The sequence below is a fragment of the Durio zibethinus genome, chromosome 13 (assembly GCF_047325235.1).
Source record: "Durio zibethinus cultivar Kanyao isolate XHJ-2024 chromosome 13, ASM4732523v1, whole genome shotgun sequence".
In the NCBI taxonomy this organism is placed as follows: domain Eukaryota; kingdom Viridiplantae; phylum Streptophyta; class Magnoliopsida; order Malvales; family Malvaceae; genus Durio; species Durio zibethinus.
The window spans coordinates 25,322,277-25,349,806 of NC_143174.1; the positions used below are offsets into that span (position 1 = coordinate 25,322,277).

The window sequence follows — 27,530 nt, forward strand, 5'->3', positions numbered from 1 at the left end:
GAGTTTTTCTAATATAATAATAACGAAAGGAAAATATTAAATAAATAAAATGGACTGGGCTTTTCTTGAATTGGGCTTTTAAAGTGTCATGAAATAGGCTTACTATAATGATGAAAAAACTTGACCTTTTAAAATTGAGAACACAATCTCTTATTATTATACTGTATTTAAATTTTGACCATTTGTATATTTATATCATATAAAATATTAAAATTTATATATTTATATTATATTTTACATCAAATTATATATTATAATTCGTATCGACATAAAAATATTAAATACATTTTTTTTATTTTTGTTAAACACATAATTATTACTAAAATCTTAAATCATATTATCTTAATATCTTATTTTTATATCATATTCATATTGTATCATTATATCATATTTTAAATTATCAGTTCTAATAATATCAAAAAGTACATTTTGGAATTTCAGTGGGAACAACCGCCACCCTAAATCCATCTCTCCCTACTTACACTAGATAATTTATAATAAAGACAACGATAGGAAAACGGAAAGAGAAAAAATAAAAGAAAATGAAAAATATGCTTAGCTACTGTTATGATTATCCTGTAGGAAAAAAATTAATTGTCATTTGTTTGAGGCATTAGAAATTGAACAATGAGCTCTTTAGAACTAAACATGCCACAAATCAACTGAAGGCAAAACAACACTTATCAAGTTTTTCAAGTACAAGTTAATGTTGCTTTCTTCTTGATGCTATTTCTGAGGCCCAAGCTTTGCCAACTTCAGTCTGGAACTTCCCTGCAAATAATTTAATTAGCAGCAGCTGCAATCAAGTTGTTCGTGAATAATGGATGCTCAATGTATATTTTTCTTCTAGATCAAGTTATTTGTTTAGGTTCAATAGTATCGACACTAATTTATTCAATCTCCTTACGCTAAGGTAACAAACTGGTGGAAAAAACTTTGTTATTAACCAAGCATTTCCCAGTTTCAAGGTTGACATTTCACTAACAAAGGAGAGGTTGGATATAAAAATTTTAAGACTTAGAAGTTCAAACTCACCCATTAAAAATTGGAGGGCTGAATTAAACATTTAATACAACTAGAAGGGTAAAAATTAAGCACAAAACTGGTCTTTTAGCATTTTTAATGTTTTAAAACTTATCAAAATCTATTATAGAAGAAAAACAAAAAAAAGGCAAGCAAAGGGAAGGCTTAAATTACACACCCGCAGTTGACTGGAAAAACTCATCCAAATCCACCCCTTGTTCTGCATAAATCCAGAAGGAACTTCAGTTTCCATGGAACATTATTACAATGACTAATGACTACAGAGATTAGTTACTGCTAAGTTGAAAAGATGAAGGTGAAAATTTTGAAACATAAATGAGAGGATATATCATATATGTTAACTTAATTCCTAAGCTTACCAGATGCATTCCACTGCATTCGAAATGCATGCACCAAATAAGCCCATCGATTAAGTTATTTGCACTCAAGAACTAGTGAGACACTGCAGTTGCATATATCAACCAGCCATAAAGCCAGTGTAATGTATGAAAGCAGGATTACTTGAAATTTAAGCAGAAACACATAAAGCTAAAAAAACTGGAAACTGAAATTTTACTATCTGTAAAATGCTCATAAACTTGTTGATTAAACATAAATGAGCACATAAAGACCAAGATTCAGGGGCAGACAAAAATATAAACAACAAAAAGCCTTCTCAGCAGCATATAAGAGTACTATTTATTTAATCTCAGCAGCGTAAAAATAATGAACAAGATGCAGAGGCACATGATGACTGAATGTTTTGAGAGTGTTAGTTTGTAGTGATAGTGTTAATATGTAAAACTGATTCATTTCATCTTACCAAACAAATCAGCAATGATTATTCCAATGTTCAGGTTTCAATAGTTCCATTAAAACTAGCCTTTTCCCCATACTGCCCCTTAGTTGTCCACTCTTTTTTTTTTTCTTTTTTTTTCCCTAGTTTTGTTCTCATTCTTAGAAAGTTAATGGCATATTCTCAAGATATAGTTGAAAATAGTTTATGTTCTAGTGACCATATCCATATGCATGATGTGATTTAACATTGAGATCAGATCTTCACTATTTTTTTTTTTTTTTGCCATCACTACTGATGTTTATGTGCATATGCAATGATACAAAATGATGAAGGAAAAAAGCTAAGAATAAGAAGCCTTACCATTCTCATATTCTAAAGCTTGAAGTATCATCTCCACCTGCATGAAACAAGAAATGCCAACATCAGATTATACAGAATTTATCAGCCTCAGAAAATTAATTTTACAGAACTGAAAATTTTGATTTATAGGTGGCCAGTGATAAAAAACAAATGTGTTAACTTACATAAGTTCAGGACTCATTGCTATACTCAAAGGAGAACTAAGCTAAATTTTTGGTATAAATGGGTGAATTAAAGGTTATTTCAGCATACCCACGGAAGAAGATATAAAGTCATCAAAAGAAATTAGCAGAATATCAAATGAAAATAGAAAAACTTACAACCATACATCAGAAACAAAACTATTGCATTGCTTTTATATCATACAAGCAACTAAACATACTATTAAGTCATTTATGTTTCTATTCTAGGCATAATATAAGTGCAAAACGAGAATATCAGTAAGTCAATTTACATCTGATCAGTGGATAAATCATGAAAAAAGGAAATATACATACACGACATACCTTGTCGAAGTCTTTGACAATTTTGGCTTCTGAGGAAGAATTTTCTTCATACTCCATCCATAATTCCCCTATTTCTTTCGCTGCAATCAATTAAGCGGACAAATTATGTGAAATTATATATCATTATGAGATTTAAGTCCCTCCCCCTCAATTTTGTTTCCCTTTATAGATGAATTGGGTGAAAAGATAGAGCATGAAGTTAACCTCTTGACTCTACACATGAAGTTAACCTCTTGACTCTACGCATTAAGTTAACCTCTTGACTCTACACCAAGTCATTTACATGAATTATACATCATTTGAGATTTTAAGCCCCCCCCCCCCCCCCCTCCGGCCCTCATATTGTTTTACTTTATAAACAAATGGAGCAAAAACAGAGAGCAATTAGTTAACCTCTTGACCCTCCACCGAGTAATTTGCACATATGGTCTAAAGCTTCCCGCTCTCTTCGACTCTTCTCAGCCTTAGAAATGCCATCGGAAGGTGTAATATCGCCAACAATGGCTGTTCAAACAGATAGATACCTAGAGCATTATGACCATAGTATGTTTGAATCACATAAATCAAGAAATCAAAATTCAATTCGTTCAAAATTAAGCTAACGAGACAAAATTTTGTCTAACCTTCAGCGATATCATGAACAATTGCCATTTTAACACACCTAAAAACAAAATTAAGAAAAAACATCTTAGTCAATGCAGCAACTGAAATTTGTTCACCAAACACTAAAGAAAAAAAAAAAAAGATTACTAACTTGTCTCGATCAATTCCGGGGATATCAGAAGCAATTAAAGCCATTATTCCCATTCGATACATATGATCAGCTATTGATTCCGGATTCTGTACATCTCTCCGCACCCAACCCTCTCTCTTCGTCGTCTATAATAATAATAATAATGATAACAATTGACCATTTTATTTATTCGCAACAAAACTATACAATTAAAAAAAAAAAGAAATAAATTGTTTTTTTTTTTGGAATAATTAAATAAATACCTTGAGGCGGTGGCAGAGAGTGAGAAAATCGATAGCAGAGGAAGCAGAGGGAGGAGGAGCCGCAGCTGCAGCCGCAGCCACGTCATTGGACGAGGCGGGAGTTGGAGGGACGATATTGTTACCGTTGGTGACGGAAGAGGGAGATGAAGAAGCCATCCAGTGAAACGTAAAGGCAGTCGGTCAGAGAGAGGTGCGGGTGCGGGTGAGGAAGGATTTGAAGCTGAGTTGATTTGAGTTGAGGAAGCGAAAGAAGGGACTAGGAACGCCAGTGAGCAGGCTCTACACGGAAATACTCGGCTCCCGCTCCCCAATTTTTTTTTTTATTTCTTTAATTAATTTGAGGGGAAAAAAAGGTGTTGATTCAAAAGTTGGATCTGACCATCCACGTCACAATCTGACCGGCAATGAACGGTCAAGCTGACCTCGCGCTCTATTTTTTTGGATTGGGATTTGAGGGCTTTCATAGATTTTGCTGTGCAATGTTTTTTTTTTAATCTTAACAATTACTAGTCTTAATTTGACAACGATAATCAATTGTCATTTTTAAAGGAAATTTCAAAAATTTTAACTTATTAAAATATATAGTAATTAATTTTAACGATGGAGTTTTTAGATTTTAAAAAAATTATTTTTTTAATTTACGGTTAACTCGACTTATAAACAATTAAAGTTTGCACGTGTTACGTGTTTTTGTGAAAGTGATGAATTTGGGCCTGGAGGATCTTAGAGGGAGAGGGAACGCTGAACTTGAGGTTTAGGCTTTAATCACGGCCCAAAATGAGCAAAAAATCAAGTAAAAATAAAAAAAATTTTGAAATTTGATTTAAAATTTTAATGTTTGATTTGATTTTAATTATTTTTTTATTTAATTCATATCAAAGTAAAATATTATATATATATTAGGTTCGAATCGAAAAATACAAAAATCAAATCAAATTATATATATATTTTTTAGTTTTTATATATTTTTTAAATTTTTATAAAATAAAAATAATAATTTTATATCAAATTTTATTTAAATATATTAAAATTTTATATTAAAATAAAATTTAAATAATTAAAAATTAAAAACTAATAAATCGTACTAAACTTATAACATTTGATTTAATTTAATTTAAATTAAATTATTTAAAATTTTAAAATTTTATAATATTATATAATATTTTTAAAAAAATCAAAACAAATTTGATTGAATCCAAATCATTATCATTATCCAATGACAATAGCTAACAGTCAGGCAAAGAGCTTGTTAACAATTTTGCCCATGGACTTTATCCATACATATATATATATATATATATATATAGATTCCATTGGTAAAAACTTTATCCATTGGACATGGATTTTAACAAAATGACCAACCATCACCTCAACATCAATCTGATCGCTGTCTTTGATTTACTAAAAAAGAGCCTGCCATACATGTCCGAGCCATTCCATGCCAAGCTAGTAGTCACTCTCATTATCTATCAAGCAGGTGAAGATCGTCTCACTCACTCACTCAATAACATAAAGCCAAAACATGTTTTGTCTTTTGTCTTGGGATCCATCCAAGCGCCAACATTAAAAACGTAGAACACCCCTCTTCAATCGAACATGGCAAGAAACCGTTTTGATAATCATTGATTAAAGTGATATTCATAAAAAATTACTATTTAATATTGTTCCTTAATTTTTTTTAAAACAAGTAAAAATATATTTTAAAATTAAGAAGACAAAAAATAATGGCACATTTTACAGCTGATTGTCGGCAAGCAAAAGACCGAAAACTCAATGCGACATGACGTGTGCAGTCTTTACAGCTGGAAGAGAGCGTGGTTCAAACTCAGACCTAAGTTTTAGCCGAATCGACCGATGCCGTACAATTCGATTTGCCAATTTTTTAAAATTATTGTAATTAAATATATAAATAATATATTAATATTTATAAATTATTAAATTTTATTTTATTATTAATTTAAATTCAAATAATTTAATTTATCGATTAAATTAAATTTAAATATTTTTATATTTAATTCAAAATTTTTATAAATTTAATTATATTTTTATATTTTTATATTTTTTTATTTTAATTAATAAAATATTTTAAATTCGAATTTAAATTTAAATAATAATGATAATTTTATCAAATATAAAAATTAAATTTATTTTTATTTATTAATTAAATTGAATCTAATAAATTTAAATAATTTAATTTTTATTTTAAATTAAATTTAAATTAAAAAAATTTAATCAAATTTAAATTAAATTTTAAACAAAATTTAAAATTAAATTTTAAACAAAATTTAAAATTAAATTTAAAATTATATCAATTCAAATTTTATTGATTACTCCTTTAATAATACTCTAGTCGCTCCTCCAACCGTCTCCTTTAATAATACCCTACTCGCTCCTCCAACCGTCTTTCACGGTTGCCCCACTTGTCCCTTTCTTTTTTAGATGTCTTTGTGTGTTTTTTATTTTTATCACTCTTCAAAATCCCCTTTCTATCTCATCTTCTTAAAATCCCACAAAAGAATTAAAAAAAAAAAAAAAAACCTTTCTATCTTATGATCTTCTCGGTCAAAATTATCCAACATAATACTACTAATAATAAAAATCAAAACCCGTAAAAAAATTGTCAAATTTTCAAAAGTAATTTTAGCCCCATTAACAAAAAAACACAAATAAAGCTCCCAAATTGAAAGGTTTCCATTGCCAAAAAAAAAAAAATCCAATCACAAAATGCATTTTTTTTTAATTCAATGAAAATTTTTTTTAATTAAGTTCTCAAATGGACTAGAGTCTCACTTACAATAGCATGTCCTTATAATTAAGAAAAAAAGATAAAAACGTACTAGTACTCTTATACCCAAAAAAACAAAACTCAATTAATTAGCAATAAACAGTTGAACTTATACAATTCCTCCCATTATAAGCAAAAATAAAGAAAAATTTTAAAAATAGAAAAAAAACTAGTTACAGTGAATTGCAAAATGCAACTAACGATGAAATGGTTATCATGCGAAGGCAACGAAACAAATAAATATGAAAGAAGCCAAGATATTAGGGGAAAATACAACCTTTAAACTTTACTTAAAAAAGGAAGACACAACAACAAAACTATGGGGCTGAAAAGTTTATCCACCGCTCCCCTAAGGAAAGAATATGTCATCCTCGTCCTTTTTCTTATATGGGGTTTCCTTTTGTTTTCCCATTGCATTTTTTTTTCTTTTTAATGGGTAAAATAAAAAGAAAATCCCAACATTATAAAAAAGATTAAAAAAAAATGTTTATTGTACAGCTTTGCGATTATTATAACCATAATAAGATAGATACCATCTAACAAATTTCTTCAACCCGGTTTGCAAATCGGTTGTAGGCTTATACCCGAATTCTCTTTGGGCGGAACTGATATTCGCATGAGTGAATGGAACGTCACCGTTTCCAGGCATATCCACGATGTTCCTTTTTGCTTTCACCTTCAAATGCCTCTCCAAAATATTCACCAACTCCGGAACCTTTACCGGCGACGTATTGCCCAAATTTAAAATTCTATAAGGAGCGGGCCCCCGCTTCTTGCCACCCGACCCGGTACTTTTCCCGGATGTATCCAACGATCCCAAACAACCTTTCACAATATCGTCAATGTAGGTAAAATCTCGTGCCAAATCTGCCCGATTCTTTCCCCGATATATGGTGATCGGTTTCCCTTGTAAAATATTTTTTGTAAACGAAAAATACGCCATATCGGGTCTTCCCCATGGACCGTACACGGTAAAAAATCTTAACCCAGTAATTGACAGGCCGTAAATATGATTATAAGTGTGGGTAATTTCTTCACCGGCCTTTTTTGTGGCCGCGTATAAACTAGCCGGCTGGTCGGTCAGGTCCGCTTCAGAGAAAGGAACTTTTTCGTTTAAACCGTAAACGGAACTGGATGAGGCCCACACAATAGCCGGCTGTGGATTAGCGGACTTGCAAGTTTCGAGAAGTGTGACGAGCCCGGCTATGTTGCTGTGAACGTAAGAGTTAGGGTTTTCCATGGCGTACCTGACTCCGGCTTGAGCCGCCAAATGCATCACGTGAGTAAAAGCCACCACGTCGAAAAGCTTAGCCAATAGCTTGGCGTCGTTCAAATCACCTTCAATGACCAAAATGCCGCGGCTGTTAAGCAGCGATTTCCTGGCTTTTTTCAACGAAGGATCGTAATAGTTATTTAAGTTGTCAAGCCCCACGACTCCGTCTCCGCGCTTTTTGAGGGCAATAGAAACGTGTGTACCAACGAAACCAGCCGCTCCAGTTACCAGAACGGACATACCACCGGAACGGTGGATCTGAGCGGAGTTACGGACTTGTTTTTCCCACTGGATACCACCCCAGGAAGCAGTGAAATACCGGCTACCGGAATCAACGAAACTCTGAAAACTCAAATACGACGCCGTCAATGCGATCAGGAAAAGAGCCCATAAAAACATGGTGCTGGTTGAAGCGAAGCAACGGAGGAACTGACGATTCATATTGTGGGCTCTGTCGATCTTGAACTTCCCAGGCGTCGAAGGGAACAGCTCATCCTCCAAGGACGGCATTTTCATACCACTCTCTATTTTTAATTTTTTTTCCTTTTTCAAAAAAATAAATTGGAATTACTTGATTATCAAGAAAAGAGATAAGGAAAAAAAAAGTTTTTTGAATTTATTAATTTTGTTTTGTGAAAAAATAAATAACAGATGCAGAAAATAAAAAAGAAAAAGGCCCCATTAATTTTTCCTGCACCTGCTAATAGAGGGATGGTGAGGACGGCTTATATATAGCGGTCACCCGTAAAGAAGCGACAAGTAAACGCGTGAACGCGTTAAAAATCGGCCAGATTGGATGAAAGAGAAACATAAATTCTAAATTTTACTTACCATTTACTATTAACTATATAACAAAAAAAATTACTTTTTTTCTTTTTTTTTATTAATTTTGACTTTTCGCATTGTTATTGCTTTAAAATACTAACAGCTGAATATAATAATTTTGTTTAATTAATTAATCAAGGATAAAAGAGATATAGAGGTTATTTAGTGGGGGTAGTTTGGGAATTTCGTAGGGAGAACATGGGGACCATAACAAACCACTACCATTTGCTGTTTAAATAATTATAATTAGTTTTTTTTTAATGTGGGCAAAGTACCAAAAATAACTGGAAAAAGGTAAATTTGAGAGATTAGTACCGGTTACCGAAAGAGGCGGTCGTGACTGGATAGGTTAGATAGGTAAGAGAAAAGAGACTAAAGAAAGGGGTGGGGGGAAAAAAAACAGCGGCGAAATGGCGAATCCGGTGGATTCGGCTGTCCGGTCTTCTTTGGTCATGTGGGAATTGGGCGGTGCCCCTTCTTTTCAACCTATTTTCAGTTTCTTTAATTTTTTTTCTTTTGACTAAATAAATCTGTAATTTTCCTTTATTTTCAGTATTTCTTTTATTTATCGAATTGAATTTCCAGATTCTTTGTTTCGGTGGTGGGTGTCCACTTCGAAAAGAAAAGTTGTATCGCAAGAGATGAGATGAGCTGATGAGGTATGTATATGATATTATTTAGTTATATAATGTTAAATATGTTTATATTATATTATTAAATGCATTTTTTAATATTAATTAGAGTGATTAATTTAAGAATATAATATATTTAAAAGTAATTAAGATATATTTTATATTAAAAGATAAAATTACATTAAATTCATATTGAATCAAATTAAAAATATAATAACAAAATCATCGCATCCATTCAAAAATAAAAGTGTTAAATATAATCTATCATTTTAAGTAAAATAACAAATTTGAATCTTATCCTAATTTTAATACGTAGGAAATCCATTGGAATATTGAATTTTTTGTATATATATTTTTTCATTGCTGATTTTATTTATAAGGAAATTAAATCAACAGTAAATCTTATCATATTATAAATGATATCCTCCGTTATATTATGTACTAATCAACAGCTAACTTTTTTTTTTTAAGATACCAAAAACAAAATGAAGAGTGACTAGTACTTTTACATACATATAAATTTTTGTCAGTATAAATTATAAAATACCTTTGAAGGGTTTTTTTTTATCTTTTAAATTTTATTTAAATTAATTTATATAATTATTTTTATAAATAATATTTAATAAATTTAAAATTTGACATTGATTTTTTTTTATTTAAAGTTTACTTTTGCAATTATGAAAAAAAATATGATTTAATTTTTTTTTTCAAAACTACAGCAAATCCGATGATATATGATGGTGTTTAGCCACCAAAACCAAAATTTTTTAATTTAAAACATGAAACATAATTAAAATATTAAACGAAATCGATCAAATAATTTTCTATTTATCTATGCTATGTAATTTTTTTATGTTATACCTATTTATATTATTAAAAAAATTTATAAATTACTATTCAAAGGAATTATAATTTCTTTCCTTTTTCTTTCAAGTAGAAAAATGATTTTTTTTTTTTTTGTAATTTTCCTTCCCTCTCTCTCGGAAGTATGATATAGCTGGACCATCTATTACTTGGGTCAAGGCCTATCAAACTTATTCCTGGGCTCACTTCTACGAGCCCAATAATATTCCTCTAGGCCTTTTTTTGTACTGGAAATATGTTCTAAATATTTTATTGCTTGACTGTTTCGATCATATGAAATGAAAACCTATTACTAGTTGTTTTTTTTTTTTTTTTAAATAAAACAATGAAACCGATTAGTTTTTTTCTGGAAATTTTATGATAGTTTTTATATAAATATATATATGATGTGGCACATTAGAAGAAATTATTATTTTTTTATAAAATTTTATCTAAAAAAAATACTTTAATGTTTAATTTGAGATATATATGAGTATGTTGAACGTTTATTTTTTATATATGTTTTAATATATTTAATATATAAATAAATGATAAAAATATAATTTAATATCAATATTTATAATTTTAGTTAAACTTTAATAATTCATATAATAAATCAAAATCGAACATAAAACATGAAGTTAAGGTGAATTTCAAAATTTAAGTTTTTGATTCGAAGCTAATAATATATAATCAAGACTTTTATTTGATTACAATCCACTATTATAATCAAAGGATCTAAAATTTTTCAATCTAAATTAAAATTGATTTATGTTATAAAGAGTTATTTTCATCCCATAACTTATAAAATAAAAATTATTGGTTCTTCAACCATATTTCATTATTACCACTTGTCACGACTTGTTAAGAGTAACGATTTTTGGCATGCAATTATATTGAAGTAAAAAACATTAAAACGAAAGTTTCAAATAAAAAAAAATCAATTGGCCTATTAGCTCAGTTGGTTAGAGCGTCGTGCTAATAACGCGAAGGTCGCAGGTTCGAGACCTGTATGGGCCAAATATATTTGAAAATTTGAAATTAATAGTTTTAAACACATGGGCTAGAACTATAGCTGGAACGAGAACCTGGCATGGGCCAAACATAATTTAAAGTCGACAGTTTTTGACACATGAGCTAGAACTTTAACTGAAACGAGAACCTGAGCCGGAACCATTTCCACCTTGACCAACCCCAATCCCTCCCTGGTCTAGGCCAAGATCTTTTCGTGCCACTTGGCTTGCAGGAACACTGACACAGGTTGAAACTAGCAATGTAACAAGTGCTAAACACTTCAATATTTAGCCATTGTTTGAAACCGGTCGGTCAACCTTATAGATATCCAAAACTTATCAAACAAGAAACTAGATCATGCAAGAGGAAGAATGAAGGTACCGCTGGGTGAGGCAGCTATTTATATCAGTCAATGTGGTGAAGTTGGTAATAGAGGATATATAGTGCATGTAAAAGTAGCGTTGCTTTCCATTGTTGTTGAGATTCTGAAATCTGGTTGAACCAAAATTTCTCGTCGCTGAAAAGGCTGATAACAGTTAGAGTAGTAGCGATTAATCCTTTTAGAGACGTTATCATGAAGAAGGTGGCTACCCATAAAAGCCATCCCCCACTAACTCAATTGGAGAATGATTCTTACTAATATAATAACTTTGTTGCTTAAACATATGCTATACGTACTAGCTAGCTAGGATTAACCATGTTCATAGTAAAACTCAAAATGAAGAAGCCTCGTAAAAGAAAGAAGCTTAATTCGGATGTCAATGCGAGTGCAGTTCAATTCTCAGCATGATCAATTTCAGGAATCAACCTAACTTGAACAAAAAGTTGAGTTCAGGTATATGATCGCATTATATACATCGCCACCAGAAACTTACTTGTATCCAGTATCGCTATTGCTATATATTTCTTCATATAATATATATATATATATATATATATATATATGAGGAAGGGTCCATTTTATACTAGTATAAAAGTTACACATTTTTTTAAGGATTAATTTTAAAAAATTAATTTCATTGAGTGTTTATATTTATTTTACTGTATAATTTCTTTGGAAGATTAATGTATAACCCCCACAAAATGATTTCAAATTTATTTTTTCTGCTTTGATAAATGATTCTGAACTGTTATAATTGAAAATTTTCACTTTGAACTGATAAGTAACAAATTCACATCAAGTTATCATCCATTAGTTCTCACATTTCTTTTGCATTATCTTTTTTCCTTTTATAGTCTCAGATTGAACTGAAAACGGCCTCAGCTGACTTTCGTTTCCCTACAACAAATCAAACTAGACATTGTCTCATCCATTACATTGAGTTTCATAGGTACATTCCTTGTTAATTTTCAATTTCTTCTTGTTAGGAAACTATGAAATGTAATTTGTTTAAAATCAACTACAAGTGCTCAGTAGCAAAGGGTGAAGAATCTAATAAATATGAGAAATTTGTCAAATATTATCGATCTCTTTGCCTTGATGAATGGGTGAGTATGCCTAGTTTTTATATCGTCGTAAGTAAACGAAAATTTATCTTATTGCAATGGAATTTATGCAATATATAAACATATTTTTAAAAACATTTTATTACGATGTGCTTTCTAATACCAAGTTCTGTTTTTCACAAGCTTAAGTATTTCTTATATATGTCATGGCATTATTCATAAGACTTGTGACAATCCGTGGTTTTATATGTCAAGTGATGCGTAACAAATAATTGTAAATAAGAAATAAATTATCCTATGGCATTAAGAGCATAAATAAATTACAGGTGCTTCTTTTTTTACATCAAATGTTTTATATTGTTTTATGTTGAGAATTATAGACTTTTGCATCTATACTTTTTTCTATTGATCAGCAGACTCATGTTTAATATTGGGTGTTGCTTCAATTACTACAGATTGAGAGATGGAATGAGCAGAGGGAGAATGGTACTTTCTCGGGTCCTCTGTGATCACACATAGGAAATGAGGTGAATGCATGGAGAATTCATATTGCTCTCTTGATATAGTCTTTAGCTAGTTTCAATATTTATCCTTGAATTTTTCCAATTAATAAGCGATAAATGAAGATTTGCTATATTTATCAAGCATTGATGTACAATGAAGATGCACTAATTCATGAACCTGCCTTTTTCAACAGATTGTTTCATCTTCATTTACAGTTTAGTGGCATGCCATACTGCCACTTTCCTTGAGCGGCCAAGTTAAGGTTACACCATTTAATCCAAGCTCGTTTGGGCTTTTGTTCTTTAAATCAAATTCAAATTTATGCTCAAGCTTGTGTATTTAGATTGCTCATTGACCTTGTAACATTTGACAGTTGACATTTCAATTTGAAAATAAATTTTAATAATCATTTGAGTATTTGACTCATATGACAAGGAGGTTAATAAATTTAAAAAAAAATTATTCAAGTGGTAAGAGGTTTTTTTTTTTTTTTAGTAAAAAAAAGATTGATTTGTTTTGAAGAGACTATTATAGGGGAAAAAATGGAAAAAATTGCTCTTGGTGAATACTTGGATAAATTGCATCAAAGGAAGCGGAAAATACAAGTGCTTACCTCAGTTGAGTTGTTCCTTAATTTGTTAAATGATGATTGGGATACAAATTCAAAAGACTTAACCTTGAAACCTGGAATTCAATGCCAGCTAAACTCATGCTTCTAATTATAGTCTTAACACAATAGAATCTTTTAGCCCCAATTATTAAGCGGTTATCTCTCTCTCTCTTTTGCACTTAGTTTAAGCTATTTAAAAATTTACATCGTGTAAAATATTAAAATTTATATATTTTATTTATGTTTTACATTATAATTATGTAGCACAATTTGTATCAATTTAAAATTTTAAATATATATTTTTTATTTTATTAAATTCATGTATAATTATTATTAAAATTTTAAATCGTCTCATTTTAATATTATTTTTTACATCATATTCGTATGATATTTTACATTGTCCAATCTATTTGCATAATTCCACATTAATTATTACATAGTCCTAGGCACATCTACTATGGATAAAATATTTAAATATTTAAATATCTATAAAAAAATTAATCATTTTAAATATAAAAAGTATGAAGAAACTTAGTTGCATGTATAATTTTCCTAAAATGAAAAAAAAAGTTAATTATTCAAAAATATAATTATAGCTCTGTTTAAAAAAAAGTTAAATCACTAAAATAATCTTATGAATATGTATTATTTATTTATAATTTAGTTTTTTTTATTTATATTTTTTAAGATTTAATATCATTTGATTTATAACACCAACACCAACTCAACCAAAGCTTTTATAGTAATATGGATTATTAAAAAATTATTAGGATTATCAAAATTTAAAATCATATCACTATTTTTTCCCATTTAATTGGTAAAATAATATAAGTTCTTCAATTTGTTAATAATAGTAATTGTTTAATTTATTGGCATGTGTAATTGTTGGAGCTGCTAGCCTAAATTTCAATCAACTTCTAAGGTATTTCAATTTCAGATAATCCAGATTAATTAATTTAAAACAAAAGGGAAACGAAATTATGAATTGAACCTTGTTGATTAAATTTTGGTTAAGGGTAAAAAAATTATTAAATAAAAATTTAGTGATTACTTAAATTTTTAATATTTTATTACAATCAATTAAATTCTAATTTTTTACTTTAAATCAATTAAATTTTTAAATATTTATTTTCATTCAATTAATTTTTAATTGAACGAAAATAATTAACAATTTTTTTGTAAAGGCTGAAAATAAATATTTAAAAATTTAATTAATTATTAAATGTTAGTTTAAGAAAATTTTTTTACCCTTTTACCTTAATTGCAAATTAAGAAATTTTTTGAGAGACCAAAATTGCAAATTTCGTTTTTGGGAGGAAAACGCGTGCAAGGAAAGAGGTTGACTTGATCAAACACCAACGGCATCAGTAAGCCGCATCAACGTGACGCGTGGTTTGGTGCCGTCTTGCTATTTGACTTGCGGTGCAGCCGATCACTTCTGTCAAAGACGTAAGACTGATGAACAAGTAAAAGGCAGGCAGGCTGGCTTAGCTTTAAGTAACGGTTGCTGTGCTGTTGTTGGGAAATGCTACAGTCTTTAAGACATGTAAAATAATGTGGTGACAGATTTTGACCGAATCGTCGCCAATAAACAAACAATTACACTCTGTCCGGCTAATGCTATTTGTCCACCGTTGATTTAAGCATTTTTTAAATTAATAATAATTAATTCTTCAAATTATTTACATTTTTTTAAAGCCCAAAATGGTCACATGTGGTGTAGCTTCCAATATCAGTGTCACTTTTAATAATTATAATTAAAAATATATAATATATATATAAAAAAAATCAATTTATAAGAAATTAAATAAATTTAAAATAAAATTAAGCATTCAAGGCTTCCTGATTGTCGCTAAGGCAAAATCTCCTTGGTTATTATTGATAATATTTTTTTTGTTCTCTTTATATGGTAAGAAAATTATTTCAATGTAAATTTTATCATTTAAAATTATATTTGAATGTAGAAATTACTATCAATTAGCCACGTGGCGTTAAATCCAAATGATGTCACATCCCACGCGTCTGCATGTAAAAAACGTGTACAGCGCGTGACAATAATTTTGCCGTAACCTCCAATAAACCATAGAACTTTCTTTGTAAGTTCGATTTCTCTTGTATTTAAACCCACATCCAGTTTCCACTTTCTCTCCAATTTCTCTTTATCCAAACAAAGAACAAACCGGAGAACCAACCGAAAGCCTAAAACGATGGCGTTTCGTCTCAGTAACAACCTGGTCGGAATCCTCAACTTCATTACGTTCCTCCTCTCGATCCCCATCCTCGGCGCCGGCATCTGGCTGAGCCGAGAAGGCGTAACGGAATGCGAACGGTTTTTAGACAAGCCCGTTATCGTAATCGGAGTCTTCCTCATGGTGGTCTCACTGGCGGGACTAATCGGCGCGTGCTGTGGCGTGTCGTGGCTGCTCTGGCTTTACCTCGTCGTCATGTTCCTCCTCATCTTACTCGGCATCACCTTCACCATCTTTGCTTTCGTGGTGACGAATAAAGGGGCGGGAGAAGCGTTGTCTGGGAAAGGGTATAAGGAATACCGACTTGGTGATTACTCAAACTGGTTGCAGAAGAGAGTTACTAATCAGAAGAATTGGAATAAGATTAAGAGCTGTTTGGCTGATAGCAAAGTTTGTACTGATTTCCGTGAAAAATATCTCAATGATACTGTCGCTGAATTTTACCAGGAACACTTGTCTGCCGTTCAGGTATGTTATTTTTTTGTCTATTTGTTTCAAAGTTTAATTGGGATTTTGTTTTTGTTTTTCTCGCCTTGATTTTATCTATGGCATGGACTTGTTTCGGGATCTACTTTGAATTTTCATGTAGTTGTTAGAGATCGAAATCTTTTCTTATGTTAATTCAAGTTTAGGATAGAAAGGGTTCTCAACTTTTGTTATGGACATTTTCATGTACAAATATTTCTTTGTAAGATTACCATAACTTTCTAAGTTTATATATGTCTCCTGATATTATTAGATTCCCAACGTGTTTCTCACAAAAAGTAGTAGTTAGGTGATCATTTATCTCGAAGCTGAATCAATTAGATATGGGTTTTGACAAAATTTCGCAAATATGATTCTGTTTTGTGCATGTTTTGATATCTATGGACTGTAATTTGTTGTTGTTGGTTGCAGTCTGGTTGCTGTAAGCCATCAAACGACTGTCAATTCACCTATGTTGGGCCCACTAACTGGACTAAAGAGAATGGCGTCTATACCAATAATGACTGCAACCTGTGGGATAATAACCCGAATACTCTGTGCTTCAACTGCCAAGCATGCAAGGCTGGATTCATAGACAACCTCAAGAGTTCTTGGAAGAAGGTGGCGGTTATCAACATCGTATTCCTCGTCTTCCTCATCGTTGTCTACTCTGTTGGCTGCTGTGCTTTCAGAAACAATAGGAGAGACAATGCTTTTCAGCAAGGGTGGAAGCCTTGAGCTTGTTTTCGTTCTTAGTTTCCGATTTCGGATGTCGGCACGTAGGGTTTAGTTTGTTGGATTTCCTATTATTTTCTGCACTGTATTTTAGCGTCTATGATTGCATTTGGATCTTCTATTGTATAGCTTTCGGTTCCCTGTCATTTGGATATATATGATCGTTTGTATGTTTATTTAAACGCTCTCACTCTCAAATTTGTTTTTAATTGTCATCGTTCTGTTAATTCAGTGCATCATTATTTATCACTGACGTTGATGTTTTCAAGTTTCTCTTCCTGAAATTTGCTCATAAATTAATGTTGAAATTTTCCTGTTTCCTTTTGTTGAGTGTCGACAAAACATTGGCTGTTGGGCAAGAAAAGCTAGGTCGGTGGGTCACCTAACAAGAACCCCAATTACTGTGGGTTTAAGAATTATATCCTGTTCCTTTATTGCCCCCTTTACAAGGGTTGATGAACCTGAAATCTAAGGTCTTGAAACAAATGAAAATATCTGGGCTGAAGATGGATGTTGGGTATAGGATAGGAACCATAGGGTGGGTAATGTAGGGTTTTTGCAAGTGGGCAGAACCAGTAAATGCCCCGGTCCCTTGTTTTCCAAATCCAAATGATGGTTGTCTGGTTGAAAGAAAAGAAAAGCTTTTAAAATATGGCAATACATTGAAGTGTGAATTGAAGATTCAAAATGTAAACAAGTGGTCCAATTGCTCCTGAATAAAGTGATGCTATCGTGCGTGGAACAGTGTTATAATGTTAGGTTTGAAGATTAGATGAAAAGTTGATCTCATTTCTATTTAGACAAACTTTGTGATGCACTTGAAATTTTGATTTTGAGGCCTAATCTAAATTCTAACGTTTATATCGACTCTTGTGGGGTCCAAAATTTGACTCCGATAAATGTATATTTGTCATATTTTCAATCAGACAATCCATAGTGCCATCTTTTTCGAAAGCGTGCTCAATGTTCCTTTGATAATTTTTTTTTCCTAGATTATCACTTTATGCATAACTTTGCAATTTTCTTTTCCTAGATAATTTTTTTTTTTTTTATTTCAGATGATATTTGTCGCATCCTATCCTCTTTGACTCCAAATGCCAGTTACAAATTTTGATTTAAAGGATAAATGCGAGTTACACACACCCTGATTTTTGAGCCTTTTTTTTTCTTTTTTGCCTAATAATTTTTACGCAGGTCAGTCATAATGAAACACAACATTGTGTGGACACATGAGATAAGACTAGAGATTTACATGTTTTGATATCGAGATATAATACGATCATATTATTTTAAAATAAATTTTTAAAATAACATAAATTTTTTTTATTTTTTTAATAAGTCTCTATATATCTAAATATAAAATTATTTTATAAAATCTCATTAACTATTATTGCCTTTAATAACTAAATAATTTTTTTCATTTTGATTTTTTAGCTTTTCACGTTTTATGAAAACTTCAATTCTAAATAATAGTAACCAACATTATGTTTATGATAATGATGATTTTTAAATATTAATCAATAATTTAGTTTGATTATAATATTTGAATATCGACGTATTTTACAATGATTTGTAAATTGATCTATTTGATATTGATTTATAAATGTACGAAATGTTTAATAAAATAATGATCTTTAAAATGTTTTAACATTATGATTTGATGAATATTTTGAATGATCTATATGGTATGTATGAAAACGATGCTTAATCTAATACGGTGTGTGAACTTATACTTACAAAGCTATGGTTTGCTTATTCTTTTTTTATTTTTTCTTTACAAATAACTAAGTGATAATTTTTTTTTAGTCTTGTGAGAAGCTAAAAGATCAAAACGAAAAAAATTACTTAATCGTCAGAGATAATATGGGCCAATAAAATCTTATGAGACAATTTTGTATTTTTATTGGTTTATATTCGGATATATAGAGATTTAGCATTAGTTATTGGAGAATTTTAGAATGAATAAGAAGGAAGGCTTCGTATTACTTTGAAATTTTACTTGAAGGTAATATGTTTGTATTGTATTTCGATCTTGGGATGTGATATAAAGTAGTATCAAAGAGGTAACTAGTTTGTCAGAACTAAGTGCTATGTCAAGAGAGTCACTAAATGCTACACAATGGAGAATCACTTCTAAAATCTCAATATCTGATGTAATCTTAATCCTGTGATTGGATTCGACTTGATATGGACGTTAAGGTTTAAAAACGAAAAGATTGTGATACCTTCAATTTCACACTGGAAGAATATGTAGATATGGTATAATACATATATAATATGGGTGATAACGGTTTGATTCGAATTGGATTCGATTCAATTTTTTTGGATATTGCATAATATTATAAAATTTAAAATCTAATTTGAATTCTGTCATAACGTCTAGATCCAGGGATCTATCGCTAGATATTGACTTAAAGGAGTCGCCACAAATCTTTTTTATCTAGGTGCGATTGGTCACCTAAAGAATCTGTCCTTTCAGGGGACACCTAAGTTTAAGGGTCCCTAAAAGAATAGGTTCAGGTCTGCTAACCAGAACAGGGTTCGGGAGTTCGATTACGTGTGAGGAAGGTTATAGCACCCTCACAACGCCCATCAAAAGATGGTACCAACTTAAATTTGTGTTATCCAATAAGCCTTAAAATTTTACCAAGTAATTAATTGTTAAAAATTATTCTCAATTGACTCTAATATTTTTAGCAGAAAATTGAAAAAATCTCTCACCTCATGAGTATACAAGAAAAACTACTGTTTTACTTGCAGAGGCTCCGTCGTCGGATTAGTTAAAGAAAAATCAAAATCAAAGTCAAAATAAAAAGGAAGGAAAGAATGATTGTTCTTGTGTAAGGAAAATTGATACTTTCAACTTTTCCCCAAAAATATTTTTTTTTGAAACTTTGATTTCCAAGAAAAATTGATACTTTCAACTTTTCCTCAAAAATCCTTTTTTTGAAAATTTATTTTTTAAGGAAAATTGATACTTTCAACTTTTCCTCAAAAATCTTTTTTTTGAAAATTTATTTTTAAGGAAAATTGATACTTTCAACTTTTCCCCAAAAATATTTTTTGGAAATTTATTTCTAAGGAAAATTGATACTTTCAACTTTTCCTCAAAAATATTTGTTTTTGAAACTTTGATTTCCAAGAAAAATTGATACTTTCAACTTTTCCTCAAAAACCCTTTTTGAAATTTATTTTTAAGGAAAATTGATACTTTCAATTTTTCCCTAAAAATATTTTTTTTTTGGAAATTTTCATTTTTATTTAAAAAAAAGAATAATAAAAAGATAAATAAAAATAAAAATAAATAAAGAAAAGTAAAACAGAAATAAAAAATAAAATAAAGATAAAAAGAATATTAGATAAACATAATCTAATAAATAAATAAATATATATAAAAAAAAAAAAACCTGGAGCGGCTCGGCTATCGGCTCGGCTCGGCTCAAGGCAGGGAAACGGCTCGGGAGAGCGGCTTGGCAGCTTGGGGCGGCTCAGCTCGGCTCGGAGGAGGGGCAGCACGGGCGAGTCAGGAAAGCGGGTCGACGCTCGGGTCGGGTTGGGTTCGACAAAACGCGCGGATCCTCTGGTTACTTAAGGCCAAAACGACATCGTTTTGGGAGGGTATAAAAGGCAATCCCCTTCGTTTTTTGGTAGAACACTCCTCCCTTCTCTCTAAAAGCTGAAGAACACCGGTGCCGGATTCTGGAAAATATCACCGAAATCTGGAAATTTCACCGGAAGTTGGTCGGAATATGATCGGTTTCTGGGATTTTTCGTCGAAAACTGGGCAGGTCGCCAGAAACTTCAATGTTCGCCGGAATTATTGCCGGAAAATTCAAATTTCATCGAAATTTTCGTCGGAATCTGGAAATTTTCCAGAAATTTCCAGAAAAATTTTTCGCCAAAAATTTCTAAAAATTTTTTCTCACTACCAGAACACTCCTAAACTTTTCCTAGCTTCCTATACGCCTCCTTTTCTCTCAAATCAGTAGCTTTGCTTACTATTTTCTGTGTGTGTTTGCATCTGTTCCAGGGGTCCTTTATATAGGGATTGATCAGGAGTTCCTGATCAATCTCAATTCCTCCTTGGACGGGAATTCAATCTTTGAATCCAACTGGACTCTTCTGATTGAATTCTCATTCCCAGTGGGATTCTTCAACTTCAATCTCAGCCCTCCAAAAATAAAAATCAAATAAAAAAATAATAATAGATAATTAGAAAAGAATCAGATACGGATCAAGAAAAGAGAAAGAAAAAAAAATTTATTAACAGATAATTAGGGATACAATAAGATAAACCAAAAAATAATATTACAAGAAAAAGAGAAAAAAAAATAATAAAAAAATAATAATATATATAACTATATAAATACAATACATATAAATATTAATAGAAAATAAATAAATAAATAAATAAAGATATACATATATTAATATATAATAATAATAATAAATAATAAAATACATAAAATACAAAAGAAGAAGACAAAAAATACAGGGTTACAATTGAATTGGGCCTTATCCATTGGGCCAAGCCCAATTGATCTGGGCCTGGATCCAATTGGGTGTCTACAGCTGCCCCTCTTTGCACATTTTCTGTGAAACAGAAATTGCGCAAAGACGTAGACACCCAATCAAGACTCAGCTCAACATTGTCATTTTTTTTTGTGTTTTTTTTTTGTTTTTTTTGTGTTTTTTTTTTTGTTTTTTGTTTTTTTTTACCAAAGCTGGTCTAAACAGAGGCTCCACGACTTTGGAAAATAAATTGCTCCTCTAAACAAAGGCACCACGACTTTGAAAAGTAAATTGCTCCTCTAAACAGAGGTACCACGACTTTGAAAAAGTAAATTGCTCCTCTAAATAGAGGTACCACGACTTTGGAAAAGTAAATTGCTCCTCTAAACAGAGGCACAACGACTTTGGAAAGTAAATTGCTCCTCTAAACAGAGGCACCACGACTTTGAAAAATAATTGCTCCTCTAAACAGAGGCACCACGACTTTGGAAAAGTAAATTGCTCCTCTAAACAGAGGCACCACGACTTTGGAAAGTAAATTGCTCCTCTAAACAGAGGCACCACAACTTTGGAAAGTAAATTGCTCCTCTAAACAGAGGTACCACGACTTTGAAAAAGTAAATTGATCCTCTAAACAGAGGCACCACGACTTTGAAAAAGTAAATTGCTCCTCTAAATAGAGGCACCACGACTTTGGAAAATAAATTGCTCCTCTAAACAGAGGCACCACGACTTTGAAAAATAAATTGCTCCTCTAAACAGAGGCACCACGACTTTTGAAAATAAATTGCTTCTTGACAATCATGTCCAAAGGAGTTGAGAATTGTGTTTGAAGGAATTTCAGGAGATTATGCCCAAAGGTCTTATAAATCGATCCTGATACCAAAAGACATCCTATTTCAAGGATTAGGAACTTACCTGACAAGTTTTTTCTCAAACTTGCAAAGTCTTTTCATATCTGTCTTCTCCATGTAGGATGTTGGAACACCCCTGCTTCTTGAATTTGTACACTATACTTTCCTGAAAGTAGTGTATGCTATGCAAATACATATGAATTTCAATGCATGTTATGCAGATGTTGGCCAATTAATTCCTATTCAATGTATGGTACTCAAATTTCTCAAGCTCTTTTCTTAGGCATCAAGCCCTTCTATTTTTCAGAGATCCAATTACACTGCTTTTCTAAGATTGAACCAGTGTAGCTCTCAATTATCTTTTTCACTCACATTCTTCCTTGTTCAGTTTCTCAATACTTTGGAATAAGCTTCATCAATCGATCATCATTTGACCATCATTCAATGAATTTCTCAGCACTAACAAATTTTAAAACAAGTTTTATCCACCATCACTGGGCCATTACTCATAGGTGTCTCAGCATTAACCTTTCCAAAACAGATTTTATCCTCATCATTCAATCACAACTTACAAGTCATATCGATCAATTCATCCTTGTACTCATCACTTGATTGTATCACTACCCCATTATATTCTTCATTTGATCACATCATATATCTTTTCAAATCATCATCTTAGATTTCTTTTCAAATGAATGCAAGACTCTTTTAAGCACATATTCATTCATTCATTATCATTTCAATTCTTGACAAATACAATGCAATCAAGCATTTTCTCAATTCATTCTAAGGGTGAAACAATAAGAGAACAGAAGGTAAATTATGGTAAAGATAATCAATGGAGATCTATTTTGGTAGAAAATAAATGGGAAAGGAAATAAATTGGATGTCATTGAGGTGAATGGTATGTCCAAATGATGAATATTCAAACAATTCTCAACGTTAATCTAGGATTTTTTTTTTTCAAAAACTCATTCCATTTGAAGTCATCTTGAGCTTGGCAAACTTTGCCCCAATCTTTGAGGGATCTTTAGATGTCTTTGATCTTCCATTCATGTGAGCCATTTGACCTGGATTTTTTCTACCAAAATCACATTTTCAAGTTTTCAATTTGAATCTCTTTTTTCATTTTTTCTTCTTTCTTTCTTTTTTCTCTTTTTTTCTTTTCTTTTTTTTTTTCATCATCTTTTTTTCCTCATTTTTCATCTATTGTTGATATCCCTCATACATCAAACTTTAGAGTAATGTAGCATGATTCCATTGCTTCCTCATGAGCATGCCTTCGCCCAACATATGATCATTCAAATTGATTATTCACACTTGATCTAAATGGACTTTTCAAGGTTGTAATGTAGGCCAAGGTGAAGGGTCATAAAAAAAATGGATATAATAGGCTCAAAACATATATTAAAAAGGTTCAAGACCGAATGATCATTTGATGCAGCTTGGCATTTTGCCCCCACATCATTTCACTACTTTTCTCTTTTCTCACACAAAGGATTCTCATTACTTTGCCCCAAGTCATGTGTGGCTTTTATTTTTCTTTTGTTTTTCTTTCTCTTTCCATTTTTAAGACCTTTTGTGGTGTTTTTTTTTCTTTTTTTTTTCAAAATTTACCCTCCAATGTAGCGGGTGATCCTTGGTTCGGGTTCTTAAAAAATAATGATAAGCTCAAAGGGGTAACAATAAATGATTTTTCAAATGGTAAAAGAAAGATGGCCATTTTTCATCTCAATTGTGAATACCTTTCTTGAACATCATCTATTGAACAAAGCTCATGAACTTGTATAAAAGATTGCACACCTTCAAGACATATCTATTTCACCTTCAGTAACAGCTTACTTTTTGCTCAAATCATCTTCTCACATTGACGTGGATGAGTTCTCAAAATTAAATCCCAGAATTATTGTTATCATTGTCTAAATATTCATCATCTGAAATCTAAGAAAGGGAGTATAAAGTTATGAAAGGTAACAAAGCATGGAGTAATGGTCAAGTGAAAGAGAAAAATGTAATGAAATGCATTGACTTGCCTTTATTAAAATGATAACAAGTGAAGTCATATTGCAAAAAAAAAAATCTAACATTGTTTGAAAAGAAATCCCAAAATGACAGAAGAAACCTTCAACCAGCCTTATCTCCATTTTTAAAATTGTCCCCCTATGCGATTAGGTGAAGAATCTCTATTGACATCTTGCCCCTCAATTCATTGTGAATCTCCGGATCCTTTCTGTTCTTGACTTTCGCTCAGTACACTAACATTAGGTGCTGTTGCTTTTCCTTGATCAAAACTTACCATTCCATCATTGATCAATCATTGCACCTTATACTTTAAAGCAGTGTAATTTTCAGTAGAATGGCCAGTAATTCCATAATGGTAGTCACAACGGCCTGTAGGATCATACCACTTTGGATAGGGTGGTTTAAGTGGTTCCACATGGCTGGGGACAATCAAGTGGCTATTATAGAGTTCTCGATATAACTTTGTATAAGTCATAGGGATTGGATCAAATACAGGTTTTTCTCGAGTAGTCTGTTGTTCTCGTGAGACACTTGCTGGGTTAGTAGGACGAATTTGGGTTCTTACAGGAGCTTGAATGTTAAGGTGGTAAGTGGATGAATAAGATGGTTGTGGGGCTAGCTGGTATGGGTAGGATGAGGCATTATTCATAGCAGGATAGTATGGAGAGTAACCTTGGGATGGATAGGGTTGATAATCCCCGAATTATTGTCTATCAAAGCTCACAGCTTGAGCTTCAGCTTCTTTCTTTTCTGATGTCTTCTTGGTTTTTCCTCCTCTCAACTTGCCATTTTTTATGGCACTTTCAATAATTTCTCCAGAGATCACCATGTTGACAAAATTCTTAGTTGCATTCCTTATCATCTTTTCATAATAGGGATGCTTCAAAGTACTGACAAATAACATTGTAGTTTCTTTCTCAGTCAAAGGAGGTTGTACTTGAAAAACAATATCCTTCCACCTCTGGGCATACTTTTTAAAAGATTCATTTGACTTTTTCTCTAGATTTTGTAAAGATAAACGATCAGGGGCCAAATCGATGATGTGTCGATATTGACTGATGAAGTCATGAGCCATATCGCTCCAAGAGCGAATGTGGGTCCTATCCAACTGAACATACCACCTGGCAGCAGAGCCAGTAAGGCTATCCTGAAAGACATGCATCAAGAGTTTTTCATCATGTGTATGAGCTACCATCTTTCTATAATACATGGTGATGTGGGTTTTGGGGCACTTTGTACCGTCATATTTTTCAAACTTCGGTACTTTAAACTTATGGGGGATAACCACATCAGGAACTAGGTAGAGCCCAGCAGCATCAACTGACCCATAACAGCTAAATCCTTTCACAGCCCGTAACCTCTGCTCTAGCATGCTAATTTTAGAGCTTTCCTCAGCTTTCACCCTTATCTTTTCCTTTTTCTTCTCTTTTAAATCATCTAGATCAAGAATTGGTTCTGCTACCTTTTCAGTGAAGACAGGATTTATATAGCTATTATACTGCCCTGGGTTGAAAGTCGATGGCATTCCAAGATATGTTGGATATGCAAAGTGTTGTGACGGGGCCTCTTGAGCAGACTGGGCTTGAGGTGGGCTAAAACCTGAAGGGTATAAAAGGTCAGCCACTTCTTGCTGGCTTGTACTTCCTTCAACTCCTTTTTCTTTATTCATATTATTGAGGGCCTCCAGAATCTTGCTTAGTTCACTTTCAATCTTCTCCTGAGCTTTTTCTAGCTTTTCAAATCTATGAGAACTTTCTTCTTCCATTTGTCTTGCTCTGGATCTTGTGTTGTATGGATGAGCAGGATTTTCGCTAGATGGAGCTATCCTCGGACCTTGAGTACTATACTTATGATTAGAAATGTTATGCTGTGCCTTATGTCTGATGCTTTGATACACAAATGAAATGTACATTTTTTGAATGAAATCTAGTATGAAATGAATGCAAATGATTGTGTTAAAACATGATCATGAAAAGAATACATATGCATACAATCAGACAAACAACATAGTTAGTTCCTTGGATGAAACGTAAGTGATGTTGATGCATAATGTTACATATGACAAAAATAATACACAAAATTAAGCAATCAAAATGATTAGATAAACACCCTTTTTGTGTCCTAATTTTAGGGTATATCTATCATTGGGTAGAAAAAGCTCTATCCTAGGTGTAGGCACTCTTAAAGTTCACTACATGCGGTTTTAAGGTCAGAGTCTAAAGGTCCTCAAATTGCTCCTTACATCCCTGTCCATTACAGACTAGTAAGGTACCCTAATCCTCACCCATTACAGGCTACAAGCGAAAAATGTTCAATTTGAGTGGGAGTATTTTGCTAGCCACTGCGGAGGTATTAGACCTCACGAAAGCAATAGGTACTTTACTCCCTCCTAGAGGGACGGAGCTCGGGTGTAGAGCTCATGTTATGCACATGCACATGAATGACATAATTAACAAAGTAAATAAAACATGAATGAATAACAACACATATATACAACAAGGTTCAATTTCATTTGGCTTTTGGATAACACAAATTATTTGTTGGCCTGACTCTCAAGGTCCCCAGCGGAGTCGCCAAGCTGTCATAACGTCTAGATCCGGGGATCTATCGTTAGATATTGACTTAAAGGAGTCACCACTAATCTTTTTTATCTAGGTGCGATTGGTTACCTAAAGAATCTGTCTTTTCAGGGGACACCTAAGTTTAAGGGTCCCTAAAAGAATAGGTTCAGGTCTGCTAACCAGAACAGGGTTCGGGAGTTCGATTACGTGTGAGGAAGGTTATAGCACCCTCACAACGCCCATCAAAAGATGGTACCAACTTAAATTTGTGTTATCCAATAAGCCTTAAAATTTTACCAAGTAATTAATTGTTGAAAATTATTCTCAATTGACTCTAATACTTTTAGCAAAAAATTGAAAAAATTCTCTCACCTCAGGAGTATACAAGAAAAACTATTGTTTTACTTGCAGAGGCTCCGTCGTCGGATTAGTTAAAGAAAAATCAAAATCAAAGTCAAAATAAAAAGGAAGGAAATAAGGATTGTTCTTGTGTAAGAAAAATTGATACTTTCAACT

The 27,530-nt window shown here is 31.9% G+C and overlaps 2 protein-coding genes, 1 non-coding gene and 2 pseudogenes across 9 annotated transcripts; 3 read left to right on the plus strand and 2 right to left on the minus strand.

Moving 5' to 3' along the window:
- Positions 1-533: 533 nt before the first annotated feature.
- On the minus strand, positions 534-3,986 carry LOC111304251 (uncharacterized). Of its 6 annotated transcripts, none has more exons than XR_016326793.1 (9): positions 3,685-3,986; positions 3,443-3,567; positions 3,312-3,349; positions 3,082-3,192; positions 2,689-2,768; positions 2,183-2,219; positions 1,404-1,486; positions 1,202-1,243; positions 534-771 (listed from the first exon to the last, which is right to left on the minus strand). XR_016326793.1 is itself a non-coding variant. In XM_089742308.1 (8 exons), the coding sequence occupies exons 1-8, from the start codon at positions 3,838-3,840 to the stop codon at positions 756-758; spliced, it is 594 nt and encodes a 197-aa protein (XP_089598434.1). In that variant the 5' UTR covers positions 3,841-3,986; the 3' UTR covers positions 534-755. The 6 variants fall into 6 exon arrangements, 4 of the variants coding, with proteins under 4 accessions (XP_089598434.1, XP_022756520.2, XP_022756522.2 ...); XR_016326792.1 differs by having other exon boundaries at positions 580-771; positions 2,680-2,768; XM_089742308.1 differs by lacking the exon at positions 1,404-1,486 and having other exon boundaries at positions 534-760.
- A 2,743-nt stretch (positions 3,987-6,729) lies between these two features.
- Positions 6,730-8,451, minus strand: LOC111303394 (UDP-glucuronate 4-epimerase 1 pseudogene; annotated as a pseudogene). Its single transcript, XR_016326794.1, has one exon. The product of XR_016326794.1 is annotated as a UDP-glucuronate 4-epimerase 1 pseudogene (transcript).
- Positions 8,452-10,988: 2,537 nt separating this feature from the next.
- Positions 10,989-11,062, plus strand: TRNAI-AAU (transfer RNA isoleucine (anticodon AAU)). The gene has a single exon. It is a non-coding gene; the product is annotated as a tRNA-Ile (tRNA).
- Positions 11,063-11,753: 691 nt separating this feature from the next.
- On the plus strand, positions 11,754-13,011 carry LOC111302626 (cytochrome c oxidase subunit 6b-2-like; annotated as a pseudogene).
- A 2,755-nt stretch (positions 13,012-15,766) lies between these two features.
- On the plus strand, positions 15,767-17,247 carry LOC111303395 (tetraspanin-8-like). The gene is made up of 2 exons (XM_022899629.2): positions 15,767-16,333; positions 16,763-17,247. Exons 1-2 carry the CDS (start codon positions 15,824-15,826, stop codon positions 17,066-17,068), a joined length of 816 nt encoding a protein of 271 aa, XP_022755364.2. The 5' UTR covers positions 15,767-15,823; the 3' UTR covers positions 17,069-17,247.
- Positions 17,248-27,530: the final 10,283 nt, after the last annotated feature.

Excerpts from the sequence above, each read along its gene's own strand:
- LOC111303395 (XM_022899629.2), top strand. The coding sequence starts at position 15,824 with ATGGCGTTTCGTCTCAGTAACAACCTGGTCGGAATCCTCAACTTCATT. Across the intron at positions 16,334-16,762 it reads AACACTTGTCTGCCGTTCAG|TCTGGTTGCTGTAAGCCATC; the intron begins GTATGTTATTTT and ends TGTTGGTTGCAG.
- LOC111304251 (XM_022900783.2), bottom strand. The coding sequence starts at position 3,840 with ATGGCTTCTTCATCTCCCTCTTCCGTCACCAACGGTAACAATATCGTC. Across the intron at positions 3,350-3,442 it reads CCCGGAATTGATCGAGACAA|GTGTGTTAAAATGGCAATTG; the intron begins GTTAGTAATCTT and ends TTTTGTTTTTAG. Across the intron at positions 2,769-3,081 it reads ACTCGGTGGAGGGTCAAGAG|CGAAAGAAATAGGGGAATTA; the intron begins GTTAACTAATTG and ends AATTGATTGCAG.